The sequence below is a fragment of the Gossypium hirsutum genome, chromosome D04, assembly GCF_007990345.1.
Source record: "Gossypium hirsutum isolate 1008001.06 chromosome D04, Gossypium_hirsutum_v2.1, whole genome shotgun sequence".
In the NCBI taxonomy this organism is placed as follows: Eukaryota; Viridiplantae; Streptophyta; class Magnoliopsida; order Malvales; family Malvaceae; genus Gossypium; species Gossypium hirsutum.
The window spans coordinates 55,533,392-55,549,364 of NC_053440.1; the positions used below are offsets into that span (position 1 = coordinate 55,533,392).

A 15,973-nucleotide genomic window follows, 5' to 3' on the forward strand; every position below is an offset into this window, starting at 1 on the left:
CAAAATAAAACAATTTTGGAGAGAAAAACATAAAACACATCCTAAAATTTGCTATCAATTCCTATATTTAAAAAAAGTTTATATACTAAAATATTTTAAAAATTCAATTGTTTTATTTTTCAATTTAAAAATAATAACTCAATCATTAACATTTTTAATACTTTTTATAAAAAAAATTTAACAATTTTTTATCGATCATAAATCACATAACATAAAACAACCTAATCAATATATCATATCAATCAATTTTGAATGAAAATATTAATAATTTTAGTGATTGAACTACAATTATAAAATCGGAAAGGTAAGAGGGTTTAAATTTTAAATTTTCAAGTTTATAGACTAAATCTCAAAATTTATCAAAGTTCAAGGTCTGAAATCAGAATTTAACAAAAAAGCTATTTTTGATTTATCGGTATAAAGAAAGGGAAAAAACCGAAAGCACGGTGAAGGGAAGCTGAAAATCAACTAATAGCCAAAGGAAATCGGACCCAACATTGAAGAAGGATGAACAGTAGTGAAGGGAAGTTGAAATCATCGAGTTCCGAATTGGATTTGGATCGACCCAACATCGAAGATTATCTCCCTTCTGGATCTTCCATTCAAGAACCACATGGCAAGCTTCGCCTGTAATTTTTCATTTCCCCTCTTATTTATTTCCTTTTTTTTTTCAATTTGGCTTAAAAATTAGTTAATTTGATTAGTTTATTGATTATGATTAATTTTGAAAATGGGTTTTTTAGGCGGGATTTGCTTGATATTTCTCCCGCTTTAACTGAAGCTGCTGGTGCTATTGTTGATGTAAGCTCTCTTTCTCTGAATCACTAATTCGTTGTAAGATTCCTGCATGTTTTCTTTGGAAAATATTTGATGAAAGCAAATGCCAATAGCTTAATGTTAGCAAAAAAACCCAAAAACACAATAATTTATTGTGTTTATCCTCCGGCTAGATACTAACACTATCCTGAGTCATGTCATGCCCATAAGCGGCTGTTGCCCTCTTTGGATGCTTAACAGCTTGTCAAGGCTCCCGTCTTGGAGTTCAGGACCTTTTGTTATAAGACCAAATGGTAAATGTGTTGGTGAAGATGTGCCTCCCATGTTTGAACTCATGAGTTATGACCTTCCATTGTAAGACCAAATGTACCCAGTGTTGCAAAGAGTTCATGAGGTATACAAAGAGGATAATACTGGCCTACGGATAGGACTTGGCCTAGGAAGTGGTACTACCTTGCTGCTTGGTGGGTTGTGAAATAAAATGATGTTTTTAGCTAGACCAAATGGTATGAGTGTTGCGAAAAGAACTCATATATGGGAGGTCCTGGGTTTGAACATGAGGAGGTATACCTTGGGGCTGACAAAGCCTTGAGGAGCCAATGGGCATCTAACGAGGATAATACTGGTTTATGGGCATGATGCTGGAGTGAGAGCCCTAGGAAGTGTTAGTATATTGCTGGTCTGTGGATTATGAGGATTTATATGTTTTTATTGTTCTATTTTTTGTATATACTAATTTGAATTATCTATTGATTTTTTTATAAAAGAAACATGATTGGTGCATTCTTTTTTACCCTAAAGTTTTGAGCTTGAGTTGAAGTATCTAGTGGAAGTTTTTCAATATTTAACTGATTGTAGCTGTGCACTTGACGAGCAGGATTCTTTCACACGGTGTTTTAAGTCGAATCCCCCGGAACCGTGGAACTGGAATGTGTATCTTTTTCCTCTCTGGTGTTGTGGTGTGGTATTTCGGTACTTGATTTTGTTCCCTATGAGGTTAGCCATTCTACTTTCCAAAAGTAACATTGAATTGTTTAATGCATGACGGTGTTTGTTTGAATGAACTTTGCTTATGTCTGTTTTAGAGGTAGGTTAGATACTGTATGGTATGTTGAAATGCTTGCATTGGTTCTGAGTTTCTGTTATGCTGTTCAATCTGCAGGGCTTTAATTTTGACAATAGGATGGATAATATTTCTGTCATGCTTCATTCCTGTGCACTTTCTTCTCAAAGGGAACGATAACTTGCGGAAAAAGATGGAGGTGCGAACTTTTACTTATTTCTAGTTTGTGCAGCTCATTTTTCTCTCTTTTGTCTAGGTATATGTGTATCTTTGTGTGGTAGTGGGTTTATATACCTTACTTGCGAGGGAAGAAAAGGTTTAAAGTTCTAAACTGGCAAATTGTATCATGCTCTCTTAGGGGATTTCCTATACTTTTCTAGCAAGCTTGTTCCTTACCTATATTCTAGTGCATTTTCCATCTAAATGATTATGCTTAAACTTAGTTCATCATATTTTCTTCTCAGAGGGCGTTGGTGGAGCTAATCTGCAGCTTCTTTGTTGCATCCTGGACTGGAGTTGTTAAGTACCATGGACCGCGGCCTAGCATGCGGCCCAAGCAGGTTTAGCTGACTCTTCTTTCTGCAATTTGTATCACAAAGATTTTCGTTTTTATTTTAATTTCATTAAGATTCTTTCTGGTTCTTTAGTACTCCTTCGATGCCACCTGTCTCTACAAACTGAAATATATCTGAGCGTTCTTCCATGGATTGAACAGGTGTTTGTGGCCAATCATACTTCTATGATTGATTTCATCATATTAGAACAGATGACTGCATTTGCTGTCATTATGCAGAAGCACCCTGGATGGGTTGGTAAGTAGTAGTTAAAATGACGTACTTAAGAATGATGTTTATGTATTTTAATATTGTAGGGGGTTTTCAATTATCTGATTACTTATATTGCATGCTTTTCTTAGAATGCTTGGACTATTTTTGTTTCATTTGGTTGCATGCAAGGTTTTGAAACTCGCCAGTGTCAGCCTGTTAACCAACTTATTTATATTATACTATTGACATTATAGAATTCCTTTTTATGTTTACATATAGAAATCCATATTGTGAAATATATAGCTATAGCTTTTTGTTTTGGAAAATATCTCTCTTTTCTGATGTTATGTTTGATACGAGTTTCAAGATTTCTTAGAGATATCGTAGTACACCTTTACTTTATCGTGATAATTGTGGTCTTGTTCACAGTAGGCACTTTTTCCAAATGTTAGTGGCAGAGAAATGCATATCCTTGATTCTTAGTTTTCATGACACCTATTATGAACAGTAGTTTTGTTGAATAACTTAAGTGGAACAATTTATAGTTATGCTTTAAAAGTTGTCACTTATCATCTTTTCAAGTTGAAAGAACACAATTCCGGGGCTCCACTGTTGTTGCTTTCTTTAAAAGTATATTTTGATATTGCAGGAGTGATAATTAGGTTCCTATATACCTTGTGTATATTGAATGAATGAAATAACTATTTGACTTCTTTCTACATTTAGGACTGCTACAGAGCACTATTTTAGAGAGTGTAGGGTGTATTTGGTTTAACCGTTCAGAGGCCAAAGATCGTGAAATTGTAACAAGGAAGTAAGTACAATCAGAGTGGGGAAAATGCTTTATCAATATGTTTTCCATCTCATGATTGTATAAATTTCCTAATTTCAGGTTAAGGGAGCATAGTCAGGGAGCTGACAATAACCCTCTTCTCATATTTCCCGAAGGGACATGTGTAAACAATCAATACAGCGTTATGTTCAAGAAGGTATAGCTGTTAAGAGTTTCGGAAGAACTGCTTAAGTTGTTTCTTTCTTATACTTCTCACTTTTTTTAACTTCTTGGTTAGGGTGCATTCGAACTTGGTTGCACTGTTTGCCCGATTGCAATAAAGTACAATAAAATTTTTGTTGATGCCTTTTGGAATAGCCGGAAGTAAGTTATCGATCCCTGAGTCTTCCAGTGTCTTGTATATTTTATCATTATTAATGCTTTATTTTGTGGTTTGTGATACCCGTGATGTCTTACCAAAGTTCCATTTCCGACAGGCAGTCCTTTACAATGCATTTATTGCAGCTTATGACATCCTGGGCTGTTGTTTGCGATGTTTGGTACCTAGAGCCCCAAAATCTAAGGCCTGGAGAAACACCCATCGAGTTTGCAGAGAGGTAAGTACTGTTCTTTATTTTTGAAACCGGTAATTAAGGTCTTCAGTTAATGCCTTTTAAGCCTTCCTTAGAGAAGCAATAGCTTTGATTCAGTTGATATTTTCTATACAGGATCAGAGACATAATCTCTGTTCGAGCAGGTCTTAAAAAGGTTCCATGGGACGGATATTTGAAGTATTCTCGCCCGAGCCCTAAGCATAGAGAGCGAAAGTAAGAACAAACCTCTTCTAATTCATCCCGTTTTTCCGGTTGTCATAGCATCCGGTATCTTTTGACTCCTTAAATGATAACTGCAACCGTGAGCTCATTCTCAGTAGCTTATTTGTCCAACGCTTTAACAAATCACCACCTATATAATTTATCCGAATTCTTGCAGCTCGGTTCCTTGTCCCTGGTAACCTCCCTTATGACAGGATCTTCTAGTCCTGACTTATTCAAGCTAGGACATCATTTTTGCGTAAATTTCGTGTATTGTAAGATCAAATTGAAATATTGTTGATCTGTGGTTGCCCTTAATTGATAAACGTGGGGAAATTAGTCATTAGTTGACTATAGGGTTAGTTTTTGGTCTGATCAATTGGGTCAATTTGTGTTTTAAGATTTTGAAGTAATTTCGGTTCAGGTCAGTTTTGGGCTAGGGTCATTTTCAGTTTCTTGTCATTTCAAGTTTGGGTTGCTTTGGTTTCAAGCCATTTCGGGTTCAGGTCTTTTTGCATTCATTCAGTTTTATTGAGTAAAGGTATCGCGAATTCTAGACACTTCAAGTTTGGATCATTACAAGCTACTTGTTTGTGTTATTTCAGGTTCCTATTAGTTTGAGTTCAGGTTGTTGACCTTTTTTGGTCAAACCGAATTGTTTCGGGTTTGCCGAACCACGAATAGTAGTCTAAATGAGTTCATTTTTGCACTTTGCAGACAACAAAGTTTTGCCGAATCTGTTCTTCGGGGACTGGAACTGGAAGAAAAATGATGGCACCAATGTACATTTTGTTCAGTTCATGTAAGGATAGCTTCTAATCTTTTGTTTTTAAACATCTGGTTGGTCCTTGGTATTGTTGTTGTGGCTATTTTTTGTTTTTTAAAATTTTCAATGGCACAGTTAAATCGATGATTGATTAATCAAAGTTACTAAAAATTTTGCTGTTTTGATGTTATTGTATGAACACTATAACTAATAATATGACACAAACTGATACTTATATTTGAATAGTGTCATTATTAGATTTTGATGATTTCTTTTTTGGGATAATTAAAATCTCTTTATTATCTTTTTTTATTGGAATTTTTTATGGAAAATAATTTCAATTAGGTAATGTTTTGTATAACTGCATTAAACATTACTAATATTGTAATAATTTGTGTGATTTTATTAAAAAAATTTGAGTAATGTTTTAGGTAATGATAGCTTTGCATAACTCAACACTAAAAAGTTGACCTTATACCTCTTTTATTACAATTTCATTAATGTTAAAATTTGTATAATATAAATTATGGATAGATTTAAATTTGTATATATAATATTGATTATAAAACAAAAAAAATTGCTCAAATAAATAACATGATAATTTTTTAAACAATTTTATTATAAGTTTTGATTCCCAAACAATAAATAGGAGGATAATGTGTTTTAAGCTACTCAAACTTACACCCTCCTACATTAGCAATTATGTCCATGCCAGTCGCCAATCGAGCTAAGAATTCAACAGTTGATTTTTAATAGAGGGAGAACTTTCATGCAATAAGTGATCAAATTCTAACACTAAATGATATCTAAAAAAATTTCAAAATAAAATGTAATTGTTTCTTAAAAAAAAAAGGAATTAACAGATAAGAAATACAATGAAATTAATTGCATTGCACATTTTCAAAGCTATAGTATAAAACTCAAATTTTAAGAAGTTCTAGTCTTAGGAGTTATGAAAAATACAATATCAATAAAATTTAAAAGGGTAATATTGATACTTTCATTTTTTTTATAAGGGCGAGAGTGGAATTGTTCATGAATCAATTTCGGAATTGATGTTTTGACTTTGAGGACTCAATTTAAAGTTTTTGGATCAATTTAGTATTCAAACCATAGTTTGAGAACCTAAGGTGGAGTTATCCTTGGACATTTCTAAGTAGGGTTGTTCAATTGAGAAATTCGATCTTAATCAATATTGTTGGAATTGAATTGGTCTGGCTGATTAAATTAGTTTGATTGGGAATCCATTGGCATATTGGTTCGGACAAGGAGATAGAACTGAGCTTTGAGTAGGTTGCTTGAAACTGTGAACTAAGAAAAAAAAATCTATAGTTCAATAAGTTGGATCGATATATAAATTTTTATTTTTCAATTATTATTAGACTGATGATTGAATTAATTGAATAAAAAATGAATAGTTTGGTTGGTTTGAATCACCAATCTAGTTTTTAAGACATTGGTTTTAATTAATGATATTTGAATTGGTCCGCAACGGTTTAAAAAATGATATTGAATCAGTTGGATAAGGAATCAATACAGACCGATTGAATCGGCTAAAAAATCGGTTGAACTATTTTTATTGTTTTAAATTTTTAATCAAAACAATTAAACTAATCGAACCGATCAAACTGATAAATCAATAGTCTTACCGGTTCGATCAGCGGTCCGATTCTAAAAATATTGGTTTTAACTAAAGTTTAACCACCCTACTTGTAAGCTAGAGGGTGCAAATATTATGGGCCAAGAAAGCCTAATAATCCATAGATTAAAATCCACGCCCATAGTACGGGTATCGGATTCGGCTTCTCAGTTTCAAGTTCCCAAGTGTTAATTAATTACTCTTTGTTTTTTGTTGAAACTTTGAAACTACCTTTCCGTAGTTTATCAATGGCGATGATACGGTAAACCGCTTAATTATTATTATTTTTATTATTTTATTTTTTCCCCTTTGGTTTTAACAACTTAGAAAAAAAAAAACTTTCACTTTCTCAATTCGCTACTCGGTACTCATTCAGCTCTTCAAGAAAGGTAATTTTTTTTTCTTACGTAATTACTCGTTTGCCTCCTTTTTCTCGACAACCAAACAGAAAATATCTCTAGGCAGATGTCTGTTGTCTTAGTAAAGAAGCTTGATTTTTCGTAATTGCATGACGAAAATATATTGTAAAATTCTGTTATTTTTCGCGGTTTCCTCTGTTTTGCTTCATTTTTTTTAGTTAAAAAATTTGTTTAATTCTTTAAATTTTATATGTTTGTGTTATTTCATCAAATTTGATTGTTTTTGTAACTTACTCGTATGTTGCTTAGCTGAAATTTTGTTTTGAAATAATTATCTAATTTTTTCAATGTAATTTTCAGATTGGATAGGCTCTAAAACTGATAATTCTGGGCAATGACACTGACAAGTTTGAAAGTTCCTACAATTTCTAGTGGATTGACAAATAGAAAGAGGGAATGGAACAAGATAAATAGGTCTACGGGTTCTAATTCTTTATTAAACCAATCCGAAATATGGAAATTTAGGAAGGAATTAGGCTACATAGATGGTGTGCGAAGCTGCCACCTATCTGCAGCACATAGGAATTCATTGTTGTCACCATTAGTGGCACACAGGAATCCCCGTTTTCCGGTGTTTCGAAATCAGTTAAGCTCTGATTTCGGTGTGGAAGATGTCAAGGAGACACTCACGTTGAATGAAAAAGATGATGCTGCCCTGTTAAGATCAAGTTCAACTGGAAGTGTTAATGTCCGGTAAGATTTTTATGACCTATTGTTTAGTTATTTCATAGTTATTTGTTATTAAAGTTGTATGGTATCTATCTATATACATACAGACTTATATGTATACCTGTTCTTTCTTTAGATGCTATGTAGTTTTGATGTGGGTTGGTTTGTGTAATGACTATGAAAATTGGAGTGATTGATTTCTGTAATACAATGTTTTCTTCCATCTATAGCAGAATGGTAAAATAGAACTTTAAGCAATAGTGGAAAAGACGTAGTTGACTTTGTAAAATAATGTATCATTCATTATGTCATATTATTAAATTAAAAAATAGTTTGAATACCACGATGCTCTGTAATTGCTTCATCCTCTGCCTCGTTCTTTACAATTGGGCTTCCATTTTACCAATTGTTATGTGCTAATATGAACTTTAAAATTTCCATATGCAGTGAGGTGAAAGTGAAGTCTGTGGATGTCAAGAGGGAACTTATTATGCTTTCTCTGCCTGCGATTGCTGGACAAGCTATTGATCCCTTTGCACAACTGATGGAGACAGCATACATTGGAAGATTGAGTATGAGCTAGTTTTAATTTTAATTTCTTCCATTGCTTTACTTGCTAAAAATAATTCTATTTTCCTTTGTTTGATTATTTGATGCTAACAATGTTCATTCTTTGGTAATAGACTAAAAATTTAGTTGGAGTTTCTTTTGTTGTGATTTCTTTGTTAATCTTTTAATACAGTTACAGTTCTCTGAAGGATATGCTTCTCTATAACCACGGGTGTATTACTCTTATCTGTGCTGTAAATTGCAACACACTGCTCCGTCAAAAATTAATTTTGTTACCAAATCCCAATTTCCAAATAAATAAATTTGTATGCTTATGCTGATTTAATGTGGTTTCAAGTAATTGGAATTTTGAAAATTGATAGAACCTGCTTCTAAAGTACAAAATTTCAGGCTTCAAAATTTTGAAATCAATGGTTTATATATTTATTATGATATTTGTTCTGTTGTTTGGGCAGGTTCTGTGGCATTGGCTTCTGCAGGTGTTTCTGTTTCAATATTTAATGTAGTATCGAAGTTGTTCAATATTCCTCTCTTTAGCGTTGCAACTTCCTTTGTTGCTGAGGACATCTCAAGGAATGCAATTGAAAATTTGTCAGCAGGTGAATTTTTGGTGATAGATGTCGCATGCTGGTTTTGGTTAATCTTGTCTCTAGCTTATGGCACCAGACTTATGTAGATGATTGAAAATTTTGACTTGATCTTTGACTATTTGAATTCTCATTTTCTAGGGAGTACTAATGGTAAGGCTCTTGATGGGGTAGCTGAAAGAAAGCAATTATCCTCAGTGTCTACTGCTTTACTTCTAGCAATTTTGATTGGAATCTTTGAGGCATTGGCATTATCTCTTGGCTCTGGATTATTTCTTAAGTTGATGGGAGTACCCTCAGTAAGTTTAGGTTTATTTTAAATTTATTTTGCTTTATCTTTTAGTCATCCTTCTCCTGCTTCTGCTTTGTTGAAATACTGCTAGTTGTTGATGTGGAAGCTTCTTTTCTGGTTTTCCTCCTCTTAACAGACATCAGATATGCATGTTCCGGCAAAACAATTTCTTTCACTTAGAGCTCTTGGGGCTCCTGCTGTGGTAGTCTCTTTGGCTCTTCAAGGAATTTTCCGTGGGATCAAAGATACACAGACTCCTGTTTTTTGTTTAGGTAAGTATTTTGTTTGACATTGAAGGGTGGTGCACGGAATGATCTATGTTTGTGTCCACATTTTGTTGAATGGATACCATAGAATGCATGGATTGTAATTTATGTGTACAAGCTTTGTTTACCATTTAGCTGCAGAATGAAATTTTGATAGCAAGCTTCTGCATAGACCTTCAATAATCAGTAACATTTAAGTGTGTAAAATTCATTTACATTTTAAGTGATGATCTACAAACCTGACGCGAGGATGCAAAACTATAGGTGTAATAGTTTTTGAAATTAGCCCTTTTCTTCCTTTTTTTGGTTCTTTTTTCATTCTCTAGGTGTTGTTGGAAGGAGTAGATCAGAACCTAACATGCATTCATTTGCAACTACTCTTTTATCCCTTGGAATAAAACCACTTCTGGTCTATATTATTTTAAACTGGTTACGGTCTATGTCTCTTGTGTATTTAACTATTCTGGTTGGCCCAATCTTGAATATGCATCATGGAATGGCTTCCCCCCCCCCCCCAGGGGGCAAAAAAATGTATCAGCTTACTGTGGAGATTGAAGCGCTATTAGTGGTATAAAAGAAGGGCGGAGTTTGATATCTATAGAGCACATAGAAGTTCTTTATTACTTCTGTTTTCCAGTAATTAATGGTTAATGTGTTAGGTTCACTTTTTCAATATCTCTCTTCTTTACTTGACTAATTAATGTGGTTGTTTCAAATGCAGGTGTTGGTAATTTATCATCCATATTGTTTTTCCCCTTATTTATGTATGGCCTTCGAATGGGTGTGACGGGGGCAGCTCTCTCCACTGTTTTATCTCAGTAAGCATGTCTGCTTCAGGAATTAATTTCCTTCTTCCCTTAAATGATTTGTTTCCATGGAAATTACACTACAACATTTTCTTGTACCAGGTACATTGTTGCCTTTCTGATGATTAGGTATTTAAACAAGAAAGTTGTATTACTGCCCCCAAAGATGGGGGCATTGCAATTTGGTAGCTACATAAAATCTGGTAATTTTTTTTACTAGCTTCGAGAAAAAAGGTTGTGTTATGTGGAGAACAATTTTGTTATTATGGATTTAGCCTTCCATTTATGGTCTGATGTCTAGACATTTATGTTCTTGGATGGATATAGATTTTTATGACATTTTTTCTTACAGAAAATGGTTTTTACAGGTGGCTTTCTTATCGGACGAACTCTTTCAGTGCTAATAACAATGACACTGGGGACTTCTATGGCTGCTCGTCAGGGTTCACTGCCTATGGCTGCGCATCAGATATGCATGCAAGTATGGCTGGCTGTATCGCTTCTAACAGATGCACTTGCAACATCTGCTCAGGTACATAATTCTCCTTGGAGTCTCTCTTTAAGTTATTATAATTTAACCAAAACAATCATTGAGATCAGAGAGAGAGAGCATAAATAGATGACAAACTAGATCCCCTAAAATTCAGCTCCTTGGTAATAGTTACAAACACGTGCTCATACAGACTGTAAACTGTTATTTTGCATGTGAAGACATTCTAAGCTGGCCTAGAATCATGAGGAATAAGGCTGCCCTTCTTTCTAACATTCTTTGTTTTTAGGCATTGATTGCAAGTTACCTATCTGAAGGCGAACTAGAGACTGTGAAGGAAATTGCAAACTTTGTATTGAAGGCAAGCATTACTGGATGTTCCTAAAATTGTCATCACCTATCATTATATTGATATCTGGCTTTTGATATACCAGTCACTAACTTGATGCGCATGGCTTTACAGATAGGGTTTGTCACAGGTGTTTTGTTGGCTGCAATCCTAGGTGTATCCTTTGGTTATTTAGTCCCCTTGTTTACCCAAGATGCTGAGGTTCTGGGAATTCTTAAAACTGGAGTGCTGGTAAGTATTCAAAACCAACATCCAGTAAGCTCCTCCTTTCTTTTGCTTCTACATTTATGGTGTCCTTGGATAATTATAACGGTTTCTTCTAAAAATTATTATAGTTCGTTAGTGCTAGTCAACCTATAAATGCTTTAGCATTTATATTTGATGGTCTTCATTACGGTGTCTCGGACTTCCCTTATGCAGCTTGTTCTATGGTAAGATGCCTATTGGAAATTTTTGTGTCCTTAATTTTAGATATAAAAATGAACATGTTGCCTCTTCTAACATATACTTTATGTAATCTCCAGATGTTATTGAGTGCCATCTCTTCTGCATTTTTGCTCTTTGCTCCAAAAGTTCTCGGTCTTCAAGGGGTTTGGTTGGGCCTAACTCTCTTTATGGCTCTGCGAATGACAGCAGGATTTGTCAGGTAAAATTTTCAAACACAAATTTGTATGTCATGAGTTATGTTCATTTCTCCAAGCTCAATCCAAAGACTTAAGGAGCATTGCCAATTTCAAATTTTTGTACCAGTGTATTCTTTAATATTTATGCATCTTTGTTTATTTGTTTGTTTTCACAGAACACTATCAAAAACCGGGCCTTGGTGGTTCCTTCACAGTGACTTGGAGAGAGGTGGGTTTAGTGTATGTTCATAGAAACCAATGTTCTAAGGTTGTCATTGTTTGAACTGCTTTTGTTCTGCTTTTGCTGATGCATAAATGGAAAAAAGCTAGTCTTTTAAACTGGATAATTTTGGATACGATATGAAAATACAAAATCTGAACATTTTGCCGACTTTAGTCTTTCCAACTAAGTATTTTCAAGCTAAAACGTATAAGATATAATGCAAAATAAATTGTATTGATATTTCTTTTTCTTATTATTGCACACAATAAGAGACCCCAACATTCTTACATTGTGCTTCCTTCATACATGGTTTGAGTATCTTGTAGCTAACCCGAAACCCATTTATTGAAAATAAGGGACAAACCACACAATAAAGATGATGAATTTGGATTGTGTACAATGCAAAGGTAAGAACCAGCTTAATTAGAGACATAATCCATGGGGCCATAAGGTTCAAAAAGTTCTGCAAAAAACCCTTTCTTTCTCCTTGGTTTCCATGCCATATCTTTGCACAGTTGATCATTGTACCATATATGCAAAGCACCAATGCACTTTCTACGATAGTATCCACCCGAGTATTGTTTCAAGTATTCATCCCATTCTTTTATATTTATTTCCATGTCTTTAATGCTTGGCAGCTTGAACGTGCCGTCAAGAAGCTCTGCTACCCATCTACATCTCATCTCTGAGGTAAATATATTTGAAATACTCTCTGAGAATCCGATTACTGCTAGTTGTGGTATCCTTGGTTGAATGCATTCCCTGCTCAAAAAATCCCACTCCATTTATATCTAGAAAATCTGTGCATCTCGTGTTGTGTTTGTGTTATTTGACCGTGTTTAAAGGGTTCCGCATTTTATATTGTGTAGGCCCATCAGTTCTGACCCAAACCTGAAATTCTAACCTGATCAACTCGAACCCAACCAAACCTGATTTGACTAAAAAAAATCAACAACCTGAAATTATCCAGTTTGGTTGACCCAAACCCAAACTGACTCAAACTGAAACAACATGAAACCAAAATGTCCCGAACTAGAAGTGATTTGAACCTATAATGATCTAAGTCAAAAAACCTCAGCCTCAAAACCCATATGATCTGAACCCTAAATTGACCCAAACCCAGAACTGAAATGACTCGAAATTTTTGAAACCTGAATTGATTCAATCTTTTTAGACTGAAAACCAACCTGACTCGCCAAATTGTCAAGTCATATCGTGTTTATTGTAGATAAACTGACCTGTAGAGTGGAAGGGCTGCATCAGGGGATCCAGTAATGTAGTCTTGGAAGGTTCGAGACATAAAAATGTGTTTGAGCTTTTTTTCACCCTTGAATCCAGTGGCCAAGATGACAAGGTCCGCTTCTATCGGTGAGGTCTCGCCTTCGACCAAAACGCCATTGTTGCAGAAACTAAAGCTTGGGGCCTTTTTCAATTTGATTTCTCCATTTTCAACCTTGTCATAGAATTTTTCAGGGACAGTTGAGATCAAACATGAGCTGATTTCTTTGAGGAAGCTATGTGTTGGGACCATCCCATGTTTTTCCAAACGAAGCTTCTTTTTAATATCACTTTCAACAAATTTTGAATATGCATATCTCTGTCAAATAAGAATTAAAAGAAATCAGAAAAAAGAAATATGAAACTAAAATGAAGTGGTATTGTTATTTGGTTAAAAACTGTGAGTGACGGATATGGACATGTAGGTACCAGCGGTGTGAGAATTGTGGCTAAGAGGGAAAGGAGAAGCCCTTCACCAGGCTTATGAACCATAAGCTCGGAGAAACGGCTAAGGTACATGTGTGCAAGTGAAAATCCCCATGGAAGATAGTCAGGGACATTCCAGTGAGCTGTCCTGTATAAAACTGTGCATGGATCTTCCTTTCCTGCAAATCCATTGATATTGAAAAGAAATTTATTGGCATTGAATATGGTTAGAAATTTTATTTGCATATGATTTTTTTCTTTATATTCTTGATGCCCGTTTTATGGTCTACGTTCGGGGCTCGTGGTTGTCATTTTCAATGTCATCTCTAAAGTTTAAACTTGAATCCTTTTGAGATTGCAATATGTTTTATCATTGCCCCCAAATCCACGGATACGGATAAGTAAATGCAATATGAGTCTTATATATGACACAGATATAGTGTCATGAGAGTGTTAAAAGATTCAAACTCAATAACCTAAATATGAATAAAAAACCAAATATAGCCTACTTCAAAAACCCAAATGATCGAACCTCAAAATAAATCAAACCTAAAATATTCAAAAATTTTAATACTCAATTTTAACTCATTTTAGATTCATCCGATTTAAAAACAACTGATATACTCAATTGGTTAGATAAATGCCTACACTCAGGTCTATTCCGGTTAACATAACTAGCAAAACATTTCCATGGTTTCATGTCAGAAAGAAGCATGAATTTCCAACAGTTAATTAAAATTATGTTTACCATTAGCAGCAGAACACTCCACTGCAATGTCGAGTGCAGATTTTTGAAACCCAACAACAATGACTCGTTTGCCTTTGACGAATTCAGCAGCCTGTTTATGATCCATGGCAGCATATTCCATTGAATGTATTACCTTACCATCAAATGCTTCCGGGCCTTTTTTCGGGGGAAATTCTGGGATGTTTGGCAAACCACTGAATCTCCCCACACAAACGATTACAAAGTCCACATTGTAAATCTGCAATAAAATTTCGTTCTGCTTTTTATTCAAACAGATGGGATACCATTTTTTAAGGCCGTGAGTTACAGTTGATCATAAGAATAAAGGTAAAATTATGGTTTTGGTCTCTCAAATTTTGAGTTTAATCTGTGTTTTTGATACAGTTTGATTTGTTTAATCTTATAGAATCATTAGTTAGTTTAAATAGTTAATAATCTTAATTACTCGTACTAAAATGATGCTAATATGAAAGTTTTTCGACTGGCATGAAAATTGTTTCGGTATGAGAAAGATTGTTTTAAAGATTAAATCTACGTTGGCATTTAATTAGAAATAGTTAATGGATTAATTATTGCTATTATAAACATGTAGAGACTATATATTGGATTGAGTGGTAAAGAGTTTATTACCCTTTAAACAAAGTCTTAGCCATGGCCAAACATGCTATTAAAGGTTTTGGAAGACCTAATTAAAATTTTTAAAAATTATGGAGGATCTAATTAAAATCTTCTAAAATTTTGGAAAGCTTAGTGAGAATTTTCAAAAAATTTGGAGGTCTAATTAAAATTTTTAAAAAAATTAGGAGCTAATTAAAATTTTAAATAAATTAACAAAAACTTTTCAAAATTTTAGAGTGACAAGACTCTCTTTGGCTTTTATGACGTTCCGTCATTGAGTCTTAAGTTCAAATCTTATAAAAGGGGAAAACAATACTTGGAGAGCTTATTTTCTATTTAGACATTCAACCCGACTCAACTCTAAATTTAATCTGACCCAATGTGACTGATATAAAGATTATTGTAAAAATAAAAAATAAAAATCAAATTACTTCAAATTAAACTACCATAAGCAAAATTTCACACATACCTCAGTGGAAAGAGTTACCAAATCTTCAACAACAACCTTCCATTTCCCTTTAGACCCAAAAGGCTCACCATTACAACCCCATAAACTCCAAGCTTGGATCTCTTCATCATTAGGACCTTCAAATTCAATACCAACAACTTTGGTATTGAATTTGATGTGCTTAACCAAATCAAAATGCTTTGCATACCCATTAACATAATCAAATACCTTCTGTCCGTCCGGAAAATCTTCCGAGACCGACTCCGGCCATGGGAAATCGGAGAATTGATAAACTGGTTTAGGTGTTTGGAGCTTTGTGGTCTCCACGGTTTTGGTCCAAACACCTCCCACAGTGCTTTGGGACTCAAAAACTATTGGATGAAAACCCTTTGACAATGTGTATTTGCAAGCAAGAAGGCCACTTATGCCAGCACCAATAATGGCCACCTTTCTGTCCATTGCTATCTTTAGTTGATATATGTTCTCGTGTGTTTTGCCTCTATATATAGAGATCTATTATATAAGAGTAGTTTATAAGTCATTCTTATTATAAAATTTCTGA

At 34.2% G+C, this 15,973-nt stretch overlaps 3 protein-coding genes across 10 annotated transcripts; 2 read left to right on the forward strand and 1 right to left on the reverse strand.

The window, feature by feature from the left end:
• The first annotated feature begins 398 nt into the window (after positions 1 to 398).
• On the forward strand, positions 399 to 5,197 carry LOC107898540 (glycerol-3-phosphate acyltransferase 9). The gene is made up of 12 exons (XM_016824032.2): positions 399 to 629; positions 744 to 801; positions 1,655 to 1,773; positions 1,940 to 2,039; positions 2,305 to 2,400; positions 2,556 to 2,652; positions 3,334 to 3,421; positions 3,500 to 3,596; positions 3,678 to 3,763; positions 3,877 to 3,996; positions 4,108 to 4,206; positions 4,912 to 5,197. Exons 1-12 carry the CDS (start codon positions 508 to 510, stop codon positions 4,964 to 4,966), a joined length of 1,137 nt encoding a protein of 378 aa, XP_016679521.1. The 5' UTR covers positions 399 to 507; the 3' UTR covers positions 4,967 to 5,197.
• Positions 5,198 to 6,752: 1,555 nt separating this feature from the next.
• On the forward strand, positions 6,753 to 13,941 carry LOC107898538 (protein DETOXIFICATION 45, chloroplastic). Of its 8 annotated transcripts, none has more exons than XM_041090997.1 (16): positions 6,753 to 6,861; positions 7,319 to 7,711; positions 8,135 to 8,259; positions 8,713 to 8,856; positions 8,986 to 9,143; positions 9,273 to 9,408; positions 10,124 to 10,220; positions 10,311 to 10,411; positions 10,577 to 10,740; positions 10,988 to 11,059; positions 11,162 to 11,278; positions 11,383 to 11,478; positions 11,572 to 11,693; positions 11,847 to 11,899; positions 12,532 to 12,583; positions 13,597 to 13,941. In XM_041090997.1, the coding sequence occupies exons 2-15, from the start codon at positions 7,353 to 7,355 to the stop codon at positions 12,534 to 12,536; spliced, it is 1,749 nt and encodes a 582-aa protein (XP_040946931.1). In that variant the 5' UTR covers positions 6,753 to 6,861; positions 7,319 to 7,352; the 3' UTR covers positions 12,537 to 12,583; positions 13,597 to 13,941. The 8 variants fall into 8 exon arrangements, with proteins under 8 accessions (XP_040946931.1, XP_016679518.1, XP_016679513.1 ...); XM_016824029.2 differs by having other exon boundaries at positions 6,760 to 6,988; positions 12,763 to 13,941; XM_016824024.2 differs by having other exon boundaries at positions 6,760 to 6,988; positions 13,122 to 13,941.
• Positions 12,108 to 15,885, reverse strand: LOC107898539 (probable flavin-containing monooxygenase 1). Its single transcript, XM_016824031.2, has 5 exons — positions 15,433 to 15,885; positions 14,346 to 14,583; positions 13,601 to 13,776; positions 13,132 to 13,490; positions 12,108 to 12,655 (listed from the first exon to the last, which is right to left on the reverse strand). The coding sequence occupies exons 1-5, from the start codon at positions 15,868 to 15,870 to the stop codon at positions 12,313 to 12,315; spliced, it is 1,554 nt and encodes a 517-aa protein (XP_016679520.1). The 5' UTR covers positions 15,871 to 15,885; the 3' UTR covers positions 12,108 to 12,312.
• Positions 15,886 to 15,973: the final 88 nt, after the last annotated feature.

What these genes read in the sequence shown, in the direction of transcription:
- LOC107898538 (XM_041090997.1), top strand. Translation starts at nt 7,353, where the DNA reads ATGACACTGACAAGTTTGAAAGTTCCTACAATTTCTAGTGGATTGACA. An exon ending in AGCATACATTGGAAGATTGA is followed by an intron (nt 8,260 to 8,712) that starts GTATGAGCTAGT and finishes TTGTTTGGGCAG; the next exon opens with GTTCTGTGGCATTGGCTTCT. An exon ending in CTTATGCAGCTTGTTCTATG is followed by an intron (nt 11,479 to 11,571) that starts GTAAGATGCCTA and finishes TGTAATCTCCAG; the next exon opens with ATGTTATTGAGTGCCATCTC.
- LOC107898539 (XM_016824031.2), bottom strand. Translation starts at nt 15,870, where the DNA reads ATGGACAGAAAGGTGGCCATTATTGGTGCTGGCATAAGTGGCCTTCTT. An exon ending in CCACAATTCTCACACCGCTG is followed by an intron (nt 13,491 to 13,600) that starts GTACCTACATGT and finishes CTTATTTGACAG; the next exon opens with AGATATGCATATTCAAAATT. An exon ending in GCAGCCCTTCCACTCTACAG is followed by an intron (nt 12,656 to 13,131) that starts GTCAGTTTATCT and finishes TTTTTTGAGCAG; the next exon opens with GGAATGCATTCAACCAAGGA.
- LOC107898540 (XM_016824032.2), top strand. Translation starts at nt 508, where the DNA reads ATGAACAGTAGTGAAGGGAAGTTGAAATCATCGAGTTCCGAATTGGAT. An exon ending in ACTTGCGGAAAAAGATGGAG is followed by an intron (nt 2,040 to 2,304) that starts GTGCGAACTTTT and finishes TTTTCTTCTCAG; the next exon opens with AGGGCGTTGGTGGAGCTAAT. An exon ending in CCTAAGCATAGAGAGCGAAA is followed by an intron (nt 4,207 to 4,911) that starts GTAAGAACAAAC and finishes TGCACTTTGCAG; the next exon opens with ACAACAAAGTTTTGCCGAAT.